The 14,808-nt window shown below is 45.6% G+C and overlaps 1 protein-coding gene and 1 long non-coding RNA gene across 3 annotated transcripts in view; both read right to left on the bottom strand.

The window, feature by feature from the left end:
* Positions 1-2,938: 2,938 nt before the first annotated feature.
* On the bottom strand, positions 2,939-10,835 carry LOC140680832 (uncharacterized). 2 transcript variants are annotated; one of them, XR_012052212.1, is made up of 5 exons: positions 10,681-10,835; positions 10,383-10,494; positions 9,674-9,957; positions 4,836-4,898; positions 2,939-3,246 (listed from the first exon to the last, which is right to left on the bottom strand). It is a non-coding gene; the product is annotated as an uncharacterized lncRNA (long non-coding RNA). The 2 variants fall into 2 exon arrangements; XR_012052211.1 differs by lacking the exons at positions 2,939-3,246; positions 4,836-4,898 and having other exon boundaries at positions 9,662-9,957.
* A 3,185-nt stretch (positions 10,836-14,020) lies between these two features.
* Positions 14,021-14,808, bottom strand: part of LOC140680808 (uncharacterized) — a 35,060-nt gene continuing 34,272 nt past the window's right edge. The window contains exon 2 of the mRNA XM_072919552.1: positions 14,021-14,581. Coding sequence (XP_072775653.1) covers positions 14,021-14,581 — 561 coding nt within the window. The remainder of the gene's footprint in view (positions 14,582-14,808) is intronic.

The raw sequence follows: 14,808 nt of genomic DNA, 5'->3' as shown, positions 1-14,808 counted from the left end.
CAGCCCCGCCCGGGGCCGGGGGCGGGCCGGGGGCATGGCCCGGCCCGGCATGGGGGAGAAGGAGGCGGGGAGAGGGGAGGGACAGCGGGTGAGGGACACCGAGAGGAAGGTGTCCCACAGCCGGAGAGAAAGAAGAGAAAGAGAAAGAAGAGAAAAACTGCTTTTGCTGCCGCTGCTGCCGCCGCTGCTGCCGCCGCCGCCGCTGCTGACTCTGCAACTGAAGCACCGAGGCCGTTTGTCCGCGTGTCCGTTCCCCGCTCGCCCCACGGCCGAGCCCCGCGCGCCCCGGGGACAGCCCCTTCCTCTGTCCAAACACGGGAACTTTGCAGTGTTGAACCCAGACCCAGAGTCCTGACTCCTGCCCAGGGGCACAGGAATCCCCTCGGGCGCTGCTGTGCATTGTCCCTGCTGAGGGTCAAACACTATCGGAGCGCATTACCTGAATGCTGAATTTGTACCTGACCCAAGAACTGCACTTACCTATCCATCATTGATTTCCAAAAAAAAACCCAAAAAACAAAACAAAAAAAAAAAAAACACCCCAAAAAAACAACAAAACAAACAAACAAAAAAAACCAACCAAAAAAAAAAAAAAAAAACAGGGGAAGGTAAAATGTGTGTAGCTCATGCTATTTTAGAGTGTTTAAAACTTGCCACATTGTGGATCTTAGAAGTGAGATCCATTTGCAATTAATGGGATGGGGAAGTCGTGTAAGATGGAAAAGGGGAGCTTAAAAATAAACAGAGAAAAACATCTTGGATTATTTCTTTCCATTTTCATTTCATTTCTTAAAAACTCTTTCAGTTTTCCCAGAATCTTCTCCACAATCCTGTTTGCTCTTTCCAAGAACCTTTGCTGGAGAATGAGGAAGCTTTGAGCAGTTTCTGTCACAAGATGTGCCACCAGCTGCAGCTTCTCTTGGCTTCCCACACCGTGTGTGCAGCTCGACTCTTGCAGAAAAGTGGGACTTTTGAATATTTGAAGAACTTTATAGCTTGTTCTTTCTTTTCCTTGTGGGCTGGGCAGTTGTGCCATGGGTGAGATTTTCACTGTTATTGCTCTAGCCTAAGAAACCATGACAGGCTCCCAGGAATTGTCAGGGAATGCAGAGAAAGAATCTCCCGAGCCTGCAGCCAGAAATGGAGAGCTGTGTGATAATCGTTCCAACATCCCCATGGACATCTTGAAAGTGATGTAGAAGATGAAAATGGGCTGACAGAGGGAGTTTGTTTCTGTGTTCAGTTTAGAAGCTTCCACATCTCAAGCACTGATATAAATCAAGAGTACAATCAGTGCATGGAAAGCACCAGAACAAGCTGGTCCTCTCAGTGGATGGATGAAAGACTCTGAAAAGGAAAAAAGCAGGGAATGATTTTGTGAACTTTCCCTGTACAATGGAACATTTTTACTAATAATTTCCAACCCATTCCCTCCGCTTTTGTCCTTCCTAACAAGGCCATTTTCATCCCAGATTCCCCATGAAGTAAGAACCCTGAGCTTGTGGAAGTGCCTGAAAGATGCCCTGTTCCTCTGCAGGGACACTCAGGCTGGAGCAGGAGCCCTCTCTGGGGAAGCCTCCTCCGAGCTGGAATTTGTGCCCTGCTGGGAGAGGAGGAGGAGGGGAGAAGGCTGGGCACTGTGTGGCAGGAGCAGGGATTTGGGCCGCAGGACATTCCGTCTGTGCCGCTGCCCCACAATGGGCGGGAACGCTGTGGGGATAACTGGGGGGCACTGGAGCGGAATATGGATGGCACTGGGGGGAACTGGGAGGGCCTGGGAATGAACTCAGGTGTATTGGGAGGGACTGGGCTGTACTGGGATGGATTGGAGGGGCACTGGGGCTGTACTGGGCTGTACTGGGGATGAACTGGGCTGTAATGGGAGAGACTGGAGGGGTTGAATGGGCTGTTCCCGTCTCTGCTGCCTCCCATTTGCTGAGGCTCCCGCCCATCACGGCCATCAACCAATCAGCACCAGGGATCATGGCCTTGGGGGCGGTGCCTGGAGCCTGCGCCATCTTTTCATTTGCCTACAACTCCCGTCATGCTCTGCGGCCCCATAGAGCCCCATTAAAGCCGGGACTACAACACCCATCATGCCCCGCGCACCACAGACCCTCGGTATCCGCCCCCATCTGTCCCACAAGTGTCCCCCAGACCCTCCGGGATCCCCAAGTGCCCCTCAGCGCCCATTCAGGACCCCCAAAATTTCACTGGCAAAGTACAAAAGAACAAGAAACTTTGGAAAAGCATTTAATACAAAACCAATCCAGTTTAAATCACTTGTCATAGGAGTAACTTCATTCACTCAGCCCATTTAGTCTGGAAAGGTTTAAAGGCTTAAGTTGTTCAGGTACCCAAAAATGTTCCATATAAAGAGCATTAGAAGGAGAGGAAGGAGAGACAGAGGAAGGCAGAAGCTCCACAGTGTGGGAATCCAGGGCTTCCCTCTGGCTGCCCTGGCAGGTCTGGGACCCTGGCAGGGGTCAGGAACCCCCTGTACAGAGCCCCCAGAGACACTGTCTGTGATCTCTGTCCATGGAAAAGAGTTTTCAATCCTACAGGATGAATTACAAGCTCTGAGTGTTTGATACGAGTAATAATTAAGCGTGGCACGAGTGCAAAAGTAAAATTTTAGGTTTCTAGATTAGGGGTTCAAAGGGGACAAGATGGAGGAAATTGGGTGTGCCTTGTCCTTTTTCTCCTTCTTCATGCCCTCCATGTTTCACTGTGGTGTTGGCATTTTTCTGTTGGTTCAGGCTGGGGACACACTGTTTAACGTAGGTGACAGATATTGGCACATTATTGTAAATATAGCACACGTAGTTTCTGGTATATAATGTTTGTACCATCCCACTGAGGGCACAGCCCCACACGCTGCCCTGCAGGACAGACCAGCGGCAGGGCAGCAGAACATGCTAGAGATAAGCAAGAATAAACAACCTTGAAACCAGCACAGACGAATTATGGCTTCTTCTTTGGCAACGGGGCAGAAAGACAGAGACTTTCTACAATCTCGGAATCACCAATACCCACAGATTCCGACAATTTTCCAATCTATGATGAATGCTAAACAATATGAGGGCTATTCCTTGACATGTCACACTAGTGAGAAAGTTAAATTACTTCTTAGTGAGTTCCAAGTTCAATGTATCCACACAGAGGGTGAAATCCTCCTGTGCCACAGACATAAACATGGGTCCAGTTGTAAGGCTGAAGAACACGGATAAAATTGGCACAATCTGTCTGTTGGAAATAGAAAGATAAAGGTTAATTTTCATGTTTATTCTTTTTTTCCACGTTATACATTCTACTAAATTACAGCCACAGCACTGGTGTACTTAAAACTACTGTAGCAGGGACTGTTTACGAAGCAGTTCAAAGTTGTGACAACTACAATTTGATAGCAGCTATCTACCAGGCAGTTAATCAATCAGACATGCAAACCTAATTCTGCTGTAATGCTTACAGCCACAAGAAGCTGTGTGCTCACAGCACAGTTTGGAGGGTATCTGTTCAGCCTGTGTCCTGGCAATCAACACCTGCCAACAGCTGGGCAGAGGTCGCAGAGCCACTGGGTTTGTCTGGCTACCAATCCTCCTGCCTTTGCTTCCCAGCTCAGGGTGCTTTAACACCAAAGATTACATGATTAAAGTAACTGTGGTGCGCTGAAAGGCTTCAACGCACTTCAGTGGGTATGCTTTGTCTCTGCACCAGCCACACCTTACTGGTGACTCTTATTTGGTTATTTCTGAGTCCAATGAGCTGTCCTGGCTCTAGCTGGGCTTGGTCCTTGCTGGGCAGATGCTGCGTGCTCCAAGGATGATACATGGGCTGGAGGACAAGGCTTGCTCTAGCTTTCCCCAAAATGAAATTAATACAGAAAAACAAAACAAGTATTTCCAGGGAATACAAAGAATCTGTTCATACTTTCTAGATATCACCCTACACCTAAGTGAGAGTCCAAAACAAATATTTCCCTCCCAGGACCCTTTCAATCTTCTTTTAGTATAGAAACAGAACAAATCTTCCATATACACCCCTATAAGAAAATTTCCTGTGCTCAGCAAAGGTGTTGTTTAGGTTTTGACTGCTGTGAAGACAATGGTAGCAACAAGTTAGAATAAAAAGTTGAAATTCTTCAGGCAGAGAGCTGAGAGTGTTTTGAGCTGCAATCTACCTTGGTAACTGACATGCTGGATAGAAATTAGGACATTTTTTTCTGAGACAAAATGAAAAAAAAAGTTATTTTAGAGCCAGAAAATGTTTACATTCATAGTGGGCTCTAGACACATGATGTAATCTGTGGAAAGCAAAACATATAAAAGTTGTATTGTATACACGTATGTACCTTAAATATACTTCCTAAAGAAAATTTGTGGTTCCACAGAAAAGCCATTGAGTCTGAAATTTTCTTTTAATCCTAACTCAAGCAGTCTGCAAGTTAAGTTGATTTGTACACTGCTTCTTTACTACTCTGTTTCTTTAATGAATTATAATGAAGTTACATTCAGGACACTCCCAAGAAAAAAAGAAGCATTTTAATGTGAAAAGAGAGGATTTCATGGAAATATTGCCTGGTAGACATTTCTGAGGTAAGTCCATTTGTCTCCCAGCTGCATTTATTACATCAAAGGAAATATTGATGCAATTTTGAATTTTTAAAAATATTAATATTTAAGGAACAATGGAAAAGTAATTTTTTTTAATTAAGAAAAAACACTTAGTTCAGAAGAAGTGTAACACGACCTTACTAATGCACCTTGTGCATTTACTAACAAACACACAGATATTAATAAATCTCAGCAATAATAAAAAATATACATCATACTTACCTGGGCATCTTTCCCAGCTAATTTGCATAATTCGACCTTTTCTTTTGCTGCAGGCCAGTAAATCTGTAACATAGTTAAAATAAAACAAAGATTATGAAGATTACAACCTGTCCTGTGACTGACAGATTAATTAGTCCATAAATAAACAGTTAAAACAGATTTATGCAAGTGAAAAACCTTGCCTGTAAATTGAAATGAAAATTACTTCAAATGCAAGATTCCATGACAAAAAGTTACAAGGTTTCAAATCAACCCCACTGATCTTTGTTTCTTTCTTCATTGGCTACCTGTACTTTTAAAAAGCATTCAGTTAATCTGGCCAGGGCACCTTGTCACTCTTATGTGTTTTCCTCAAAGTTATGATGAGCCAAATCATCTGGAAACTAAACTGATTGCAAAGCCAGGCAAATTACATTTGTGAAGAATTTAGGCCAGTGGACTTGGCATAACTGTTATAAAAAAATACTTAGCTCTTTCTGCCAATTTTCAAATGAAAAGAATTAGGTTCAAAAAACTAAGGGTAGCTCAAGGGAAACTAGTAGAACAAAAAGTACATTTGACAGAAATCCACAGTGCGTGGTTTAAAAATGTCACCCATCAACATTAACTGAGTTTACTGAGAAAATGAAACAGAAGTTTAGAGCAGAATTGCGGACCTTAGTTAATTGGCATTAAATATTGATATTGTTCCTCTTTCTTTTTTAATCTGCCCTGAAGAATTCTGAAAAATGGGTTTTGATGTAGATGAATCCAGATGGCAAAATACTACCAGTTACTGTAATCCAAATTATGTAAGTGAAGACATATAAATGAACAACAGCTCAGGTTCTGCCTCACTGATTTCAATTAAGCAGTCAAGACTGGATATGATCGAGTACAGGTTTGATTCTAATAAATTTAAAATAGAAGCTAAATATAAATTCTTCTACAACAACATTGATAAAAATAAGTATTTTTTATTTCTAAATTTGACAAGACAAAACTGTTATTTCTTATAACTAATAGTAAAAACACTACAAACCACACTCCTTTTTAAGCAAATATTGATTAGTACGTTGTCTCAAGTCCCAGGCACCAGTCAGCAGGTCATTAGTAGCCACAAATGCTTTAGAATAGTCTCCAATCACGCTTTACAAAATCTTTAATAGCAAATATATAAGAATGAAGAATTATTGCAATATGCATCAGAAATAAAAACATCACCAAGGAAAGATGCACAACCCAATGGCATACAGGAGTAGTTGACTGCTGTCATATTCCCTTTCACCCAGCTGTTGGCACCTTGTAGAAGTGGCTTGACGTACACAGGCTCAGTCCCCACGGGTAAGAAAGCAAAAAGCCAGTGTCCTTTGTCAAGTACCTTTATTTCCCAAAACCTTCAGTCACTGTTTCTCTCAATCTGGAAACACTTTGATTTTACTTCTTCCTCTTTGATTCCCAGTGAAAAAGGATGTGTTGGATTTTTTGCAGGAAAATAATTTCCTCTCACATGAATTTAGTTACCTTTCTGATAAAGACCTCTTAGCAGAGATAATGAAGTTTGAGTTACTTAAACCTTAACCCTCTACCATATTTACAAAGAGTCAGAGATAAAACAGTGTAGCAGCATTGCAGCAGTGGAGCATAACTTTGCTTTCCCAGGGCATTTTCTCAGAATGATGTGGTCATCATTCTGACCACATACCTATGAATGAGGTATAAAAAAAAAAGCAATCTGAAATCAGCTGTGCCAGGGTGTGTGGGCGGCACAGTACACAGTGCCAGGAAGCACAGAGGAAAGTACTGGGAATATCAGGGAGGGCTGAAGGTAGGTCCAGTCTGGTCTCTGCCTGGGCAGAGTGGGATGAGCCACCACTGCAACACAGGTTAAGTTTAAGAAGAAAAGCTGATGAAAATGTACCAGTGAAGAAAAGCTGATCAGAAGGAAGAGACAGATAAATGTGAGATCACAGATCTCCAAACACACCTGGCCAAGGAGATTTGTCTGAGCTGTCAGTTCTCCTGTACATAAACTTTATGCCCAATTCTGCCCAAGATCCCTGAATCATTTACAGCAAAGCCTAGAGGCCAAGGGGCTTGGGAGATGTTTGGCAAAAGTTTAGTTATCCAATTAGGCAGACAGGATGTCTCTTTGTAGGGTTTTGAAAATGCCCAACTCTCCTTGTCAAATACACAGAAGAACTGGAGGAGTTAAAAACAGAGACATCTGCTTTGAGGCATCAGAAGTGTTAATGGACTTGACTTACTCTCCATTCTTCTACAGATTCCTTCATGGAAATTACTGTTTGTCCTACAAGGCGGAAATACACACACCCCCACTTCTATGGTAATTGACCACAGACAATTATATTAAAAAATCAATTGTTTTACTCTCTAGTTTCTCAACAGACTCAGTATTTAGCATTATAAGGGCACATTAGACAATGAAAAGTGAAGCTAAATGATCCAACTTGAAAATCAATTTGTAATTATATATGGGGTAGTAAAAGTGATATTTATTTGCATTACATATAAGAAATGAGAGGTTCCCAAAAACTGTCAGTTCTAAATTGTAATAGATCAAGAAAATTGCATAATAAATAATGAGTTGATGTGCTGAGCAAGAAAGCATAAACCTCATTTTTTATTACAGGACATGCTGTGTAACAGTACCACAGGTCTGGTTCTCTCAAACCCTGACACAAGTAACGTTACACATCTGTATTGACTTTTCTGTAGGGGGTGAAATTAAGTTTTACTATTATATTTTATTCTGATGAGTTACTTAGTTTTACAAAATCCCAAAAAAGTAAGACCACATGCTTCTGTAGTTTCTGTTAGATTTAAAATCATTGCACTTTTAAACGGTTTGAAGCTTTGAATTTGGTAAATTTTTAATATTTTTTCTATTTACCTGCTTCATTCACAATGTTAAGAACTTAATAACAAATGATTTTTTTTCCCCAAATTCCTCAATAAGCAAAAATTTCAAGGAATGGAAACAAAAGACAGATAACCCAAGGCACTATATATTAAAGGTGACAACAACATTGACTTAAGTTATAATCATTTTGTGTTACAAACAGTACAAATTATATATTTAATATATTTCATAGTATATATGTATCTGTATTTGAAATGTCTGAAAAAATCTTAGAATATCTTAATGGAGTTAGTAAATTTAAGGCAAGAATGCAACGAGTTGGAATATGTGAACTGTATACTTAAATAGAATTATTGTCTTAATCTTCAGTTTATTTTCATTTTAAAATAACCATATCAAAATTCCAAGGTTGGCTACTGTCATGATTTCCAGATTTTATCTTCTATTGCCCAATTAAAAAAAAAAAAAAAAACAAAAACCTTACCATTACTTTTAAATCATTCTTCAAATATTTTCTTAAATTTAGCAACAGGAAAGAAATTAAATTCTCCTAATAAATGAAAGTTAATAAGCTCTTTACTATCAGAGAGAAAGAATACCTCCCAGGAGTATGAAATTAAGCAGTACATAAGCATAGGACAGATAAGGTATCACTTTAAAGGGTAGATGGAAATTGATTTCTGATTAAAACAAAACATTTAAAACCACTAAGGTCTTTTTAAATCAGGAGCATCAGATTTCTAAAAGTAACATTTTCCTGTCTACTAAATAGGCATTTTTACTATGAGAAAGGAATGAAAAGGAAAGCAAAAATTGTTAAAAATGTGTATTATTTATATGTAGATATATAAATTGGCATGTGGATGCTATATATATATATATAAATATATGCACATATATGTATATACCTATGTGTGTGTGCATATATATATATATATATATATATATATATGTAAAATATATGGATCCACCCTTCTCATTCCAAAAGAGCTGTTATCTGTCATCAATTATTAACGCTGGTATTTTCATCATTTTTCAGTATCTATGTATCTATCTCAGTATCAGATTTTGTTCCTAAGCTAACACTAAAGACTATAAATCCTTAGGAGAAGGGGTTCTCAAAATAAAACAGTGAAGTCTGATTACAAAAAAAAAAGTTGTGTGACATTACCTTTTTCATTAATCACTTCTAGATGGGCTTCTAAATCTAGCACGGTGCAGGACTTCATAAAATTAGTGGAAATGTTATATATTGTCCAAAATACAAAAGAGGAAGACCGTAAGCTACCTAAACAATTAAAAAAGCCATTGGTCTTCATCTGTTTGTAAGGTTTCAAAACAAGTTTTTAGTGAGGGAAGAGATAACACAAGTTTCCAATGAAAATGGAGTGTGGTAGAGAAGCAAACATAACTTGGTAAACAGACATTGGTTCACTCTAATATTGTACTTCAATAACCCAGCTGAAGTGCATTGAGGTGCTAGAGCTGCTCTTCCCCATGGCTCCGCTTAAGTATTTACTAAATTGTCACGTGGAAACTGATTAGCTCAGCTGCAAAAAACAGGCACTAGTACAAGAAAAAAAAAATGGTCTAATAAGTAAAGAACTTGAGGTAGAAAACTACTCATAAAGTTCCTCAAGAAACAGTGTCAGAGCTCATCCTGTTTCATGTACCCTTCAGCAGCCGTGCTAAAAACCCAGAACTCTGCCACGACACATGCAGGTGACAGAAAGTTGGGAAGCACCACTAATACAAGTGGGGTTAAATTAGGCAGGAAGAATCAAAGGGCTCTGAAAACTATATAAACAGCCAGAGGAAATGGGTATAAACTGCTCATAAATAAATATATATCACAGATCATAGATTTTAACAAAAATTAAATCTGAAATATTGGAGTAAAAAGGATGTGTCCCATTCCTCCCAACTTCAGCTGAGAACATACCCAGCAATTAGTGACACTGTGTGCTTTGGCTACCTTGGTCTTTAAATTTTCAAAACATTTTGATGACTGATCCCTTGGTGAAACTCTGGAGGTGTTTTGGCAAACGTCAGTAGTACTTTAGTGACACCGTTCTTCATTCTTTTTGCTCAATCTCATTCAAGTTAGGAACAATAATTCTGTTGTCCATGGAGCTGGCAACTTTTTAATTCCAGAATAATGCCCCCAAGGTCCTTTAGTGTTCAGCTTTACCATGTTGTCTGTGGGTAACAAGGCTTGGTGGAGCCCTTTCCCTTTTGGCTGGAAGAGGGCCAGGACCTCTGCTTAAAGAAAAAAAAAGGAAAAAGAAAAAAAATACAATTAGATGAATTGTAAAAGATACAAATAAAATCCAAGTGTTAGAGAAACAACTTCTGTAACTTTGCATTAAGAGGTAAATGATCTTTTTAAAAAGAGAACTCAGTTGTTTACATTGTAAATGTGCTGATGGCATGGATCCATCTTACTGACCTCAACAGCCTTTTTTACAGTTTTTGGGGTTTGTTTCCAACATTGTTATTTTAAATTGTTGTCGAAGCAATAGGAAATTGATTGGGGCCCTTCCAGCTCCAGGCAGGACTGGGAATCTCAACTCTGTCAAACCCCAAATCCTTTAGAAGATGACCTTCCTTCTCACTCTGGGAATGAGCTGCACATTCCCTCTGAAATTGTCAGGGGTTTCTTACGCATGAAAAATCCCACTTACGGCTTTTTGCTCTGCTTTGGAAGTGGGAAGGGCAATTCTCCATCCATCAGCTCCAGACTGCACTGCCTCAGGAACACGGCTCACTTGCCAGCTTTGGCCACTGGTGGCACTTCTAGAGGAGGAAGAAAGTGCAACTGCACAATTCCAGCCAAAAAGAAATGAAGAATGAATAGTGGAGATCCAGGCGTTCCTGCGGAGATCCAGGGGTTCAGCTGGGACTATGGAGAGTTTGGGTCCTTGCCAATTGGATGTGTGTCCCCAGCTGCAATCTCCTGGCCTGCAGGGGAGTCCCACTCACCTGCCAAAGCAGAAAGCTCAGGCACTGTGCTCCAACGGGCTCGTCTGATGCAAAGCTGTCAGAGCAATGTGAGGGCAGAGCCAGCCCAGCTGTGCCCGGGGCAGAGCCCAGCAGAGCCCTGGCAGAGCCCAGAGCAGCCTCAGCACCCGCAGAGCCCGGCTGCAAGGAGAGAAACCAGAAAGCGCCCGTCAGCTGAAGGCTGCTGTCCCCCTGTCCCAGCTGCCCACGGTGCCCCGCATTTCCTGATCCAGACTGGAACACACCTGGAACGCTTCCTCTACAAAAACTAACAAAAAATTATTGAAAATAGATTACAGACAAATAGGGCAACAAGAAAAAAGGTCAAAAATCTTATCTCTGTCAGGGCCTTAAGGAAGGCCCAACCCCTGCATGCCAGGGAAAAACCCACCATGGGTGAGGGAAGCCCAGGCTTTCTCCCTTCCCCTGCACTGCCCCCATGGTGATCCCAAAGCAAACAAGGGCAGTGGAGCAGCCCAAGCCCTTCCCTGCCTGCAAAGCAAAGCAGCCCCTGCACAGGCTCTGCAGTCCCACCTCTGCTCCCACCGTGGGGGTTTGTTTGTGTCGGGCTGGCTGCCCCAGCCCAGCCCCACCCGGGGCACGGTGGGTGCTGGGGGCTGTTGGCAGGGCCAGGAGCCAACTCCCATTTCGTACCCACCCCAGCCCATGCCCCCAGCCCTGCCAAAAGCAGCCTGGCAGCCGACTGAAGGATCAGCTGCATCCGCCCAGCAAAGGGGGAACCTTTGGTTCCCGGCCAGGCTGTGCAATGCCCAAATCTGGGAGCATCCCCCTGTGTGTGGACTCATCTGCAAATTCCCCGTGGAACCTGGCTTTAAAGGAGATGTCAGAATCAAAGTCCACCATCTTCAGCCTGCCGGTGGTCAGGTGGAGCAAGAGGTTCTCATCCTCGACGTCATCCTCGCTGCCCCCAGCAGCAGCAGGGCCCGACCCAGCTTTGCTTCCGAGATCAGACGAGACCGGGCGCTCTCAGGGCGGTGTGCCATGGGCACCTGCAGCCCCTCAGCAGCGCCCTTCAGCCCACCACACCACCCTCCGGGCACAAGCCCAGAACCCCAAAGGGGCTCGACAAGCCCAAAAGGGCCGCCCCTGCCCACAAGGGGAACTAGAGACAGACCCCAGCCCGCACCACACACACAAGGCACAAAAAAACACGCAAGGCCCACGTGCCCCTTCCCTCCTGCCCCTCGCCATGGCTGCCCAAGAAAACCCAAGCACCAGAGGCCCTCTGGCCAGCAGGCAGCAAAAGAAGCCTACAGCACCCAGTATTCCCAGGGGGTCTCCCATGCAAGTACTAACTGGGCCAGACCCAGCTTAGATTGCAAGATCAGACGAGACCGGCCGCTCTCAGGGCGGTGTGCCATGGGCACCTGGCAGCCCCTCAGCAGCGCCCTTCAACACACCCCAACACGCTCTGGCACAAGCCCAGAAAACCACGGGGGCTCCGCACGGCCAACAGGGCCAGCCCTGCCCACAAGAAAATCTAGAGCCAGACCTGAGCCCACAACACACAAACAAGGGATAGAAAAAAAACAAGGCCCATGTCTAGGTTTGAAAAGACAGAGTCTGTGAAGGAAGGCAAAAGCCTCCTGTGAAATGGAAAAGGTAAACCCCCTCCCTCCGAATTACCACAATTTAACAAAAGGCTCTCAGGCAAAGATATGGGAATGGGAATAACAGTTCTTTACCAGGAAAAAAACTAAATAAAAATAATAATTTAAAAAATGCAATTAGTACAAATGAAACTAGTGATGGAGGCAGAAACCTGACACCCTCAGGAGTCAGGGTGTTGGTAGTAGTCCAGTTAAAATGGTGGCTGCTCCTCCTGGAGTGGCAGATGAAATGCTGCTGAAGTGGTGATCTCTGGAAGGGTGTAGTTTTCTCTGAAGGTCTGGTAGTAGCTGGGCCTGGTCTTCCTCTAGGAATTCAGCAGAGAAGAAGCTGGTGGGATGAGGTTCTGGGGGTCCTGGTGGACACTGGGCAGGAGTTTGGGGGTGCTGGGTGTGACTGGGAGGGACTAGAGTGAGCCTGGAGGAGCTGGATGGAGATTGGGGATGGAAAAGCAGAAATTGGGATGAGGTTGATTGTGCTGGGAGGAGACTGGGAGGGGTCTGAGTGAATCCTGGTGGGGCTGGGAAGGGACTGGGAGAGGGTTTGGGGGTCCTGGGGCAGCAGGGGGCGACTGGAAGGGGTTTGTGGGATCCTGAGAGGGACAGGAGGGGCTTTGGTGGGTGCAGGGGAGGTGAGGAAGGGATAAAGAGGGAGGTTTCAGGGGATCCTGAGTGGGCTGGGAGCGACCAGGAGGGTGCTTGGAGAGGCTTGGGTGCCTGTGGGAGCTTTTGGGGGGTCCTGACCCCTGCGGACCCCTCAGAGATGCCGCCTGCAGCAAGATGCTGTCAGGCACTGATGGTTTCGTGTTGGGCCTCGTCTTCCTGGCTCTGGGACTCAGGTTCTACCTGTGCAAGGTCAGGGGGTTCCCAGGGGTCGTGTCCCCTCTCCCCCAGAGTCTGTGTGCTCCCCCCGGGGCCCCCAGCCCGGTGTCACCCCTGTTTCTCTGCCCACAGATCTCCTGAGCCACCGGCGGCCGCAGAGCTTCCCCGTGGCCTCGGGCCCAGCCGGGATCCCCCGCTCCATCCCCACGCTGATTTTGGGGGGTCCTGTGTCCCCCCAGCCCTGCTGTCACTCTGCCCCTGCCCGCCTGCTCCCAGTGTTCCCAGTAACGCTTCCCAGTTAAACCCAGCCCAGTTTATGGGGGCACTGGGGCGGGACTTGGGGGGACCCCACGGCGGGGCCGGCACTGGGCAGGGAGGGCGGGGTCCGGGTGGGGCACACTGCCTGCGGCGGGTCTGCCCGGCAACTGGTGAGTCATCAGCGCCGCTCTCTCTGATTGGCTGACTCTTGTCCACCGCATTCTCTCATTGGCTGAGGAGAGGCCCGGGAGTGCAGAGAAGGAACGGGAGAGATCCCGCCCCGAGCAGCGGCACGGGGACAACAGACCCAGCCCGGGCACAGGGAGGGAATTTATTACCAACCAAACCGCGGCAGCACGAGGAGAAGGGAAAGAAATCCCTCCCACACCTTCCCCCCACCCAACGGGGATCACCCACAACAGGGTTATCCACCAGGGAGAGACAGGGACATCCGAGATTAGACCAAAGCCAATTCTGGATCCTCCCATGGGGGATGGAGCTGGAGCAGCGCACCAAGCTCTTCCCTCACTCTCTTCCCTCACTCAAAGCTCTTCCCTCACTCTCTTCCCTCACTCCAAGCTCTTCCCTCACTCGGGGCACTCACATGGCTTCCCTTAGTGGTGTCTCCGTTGGTGCTTGGTCAAGTTTGAGCTCTGTGAGAAACTCTTCCCACACTCCCCACACTTGTAGGGCCTCTCCCCTGTGTGGATGCGCCGGTGCACGGTGAGGTGGGAGTTGCGGTTGAAGCTCTTCCCGCAGTCGGGGCAGCGGAAGGGCCTCTCCTCTGTGTGAATTCGCTCATGTAGGAGGAGATTGGAGCTGGTCTGAAACCTCTTCCCACACTGGGGACACTCGTAGGGCCTCTCCCCTGTGTGGATGCGCTGGTGTGTTCTCAGACCTGAGCTCCGCCCAAAGCTCTTCCCACATTCCAAACATTTGTAAGGCCCTTCCCCGGTGTGAATCACCTGGTGCTGGATCAGGCCACCCCTCTGTCTGAAGCTCTTCCCACACTCCCCACACTCGTAGGGCCTCTCCCCAGTGTGGATCCTCTGGTGCCGGATCAGGTTGGATCTCCAGCTGAAACCCTTCCCACATTCCAAGCACTTGTGGGGCTTCTCCCTGCCATGAGGCTTCTCCACGAGCTCCAAGCTCTGGCTGGATCTCCGCCCGCCTTCCTGGCTCAGGGGGGCTCTTTCCTCCCCGCAGCTCCCTGGGCTGGGTTTGCAGCTCCTCCTCCTGCAGCATCTCCGGGGCTTTTCCTCCTCCTCCATCCAGACACGCCCAGGGAATGAAAAATCCTGGTTTGGGGAAAAAAACAAGAGGAGAGCACCTTGGACTGGAAGTTCCTCCTTGCTCCAGTTCATCTCAGGAAGTCATTGGGAATCTTATGTCTGCAAGAACC

The sequence above is a fragment of the Taeniopygia guttata genome, chromosome 29, assembly GCF_048771995.1.
Source record: "Taeniopygia guttata chromosome 29, bTaeGut7.mat, whole genome shotgun sequence".
Taxonomy (NCBI): Eukaryota; Metazoa; Chordata; class Aves; order Passeriformes; family Estrildidae; genus Taeniopygia; species Taeniopygia guttata.
Note: the sequence above shows the minus strand (reverse complement) of the source record. Positions and strands in the feature narration are given on the sequence as shown.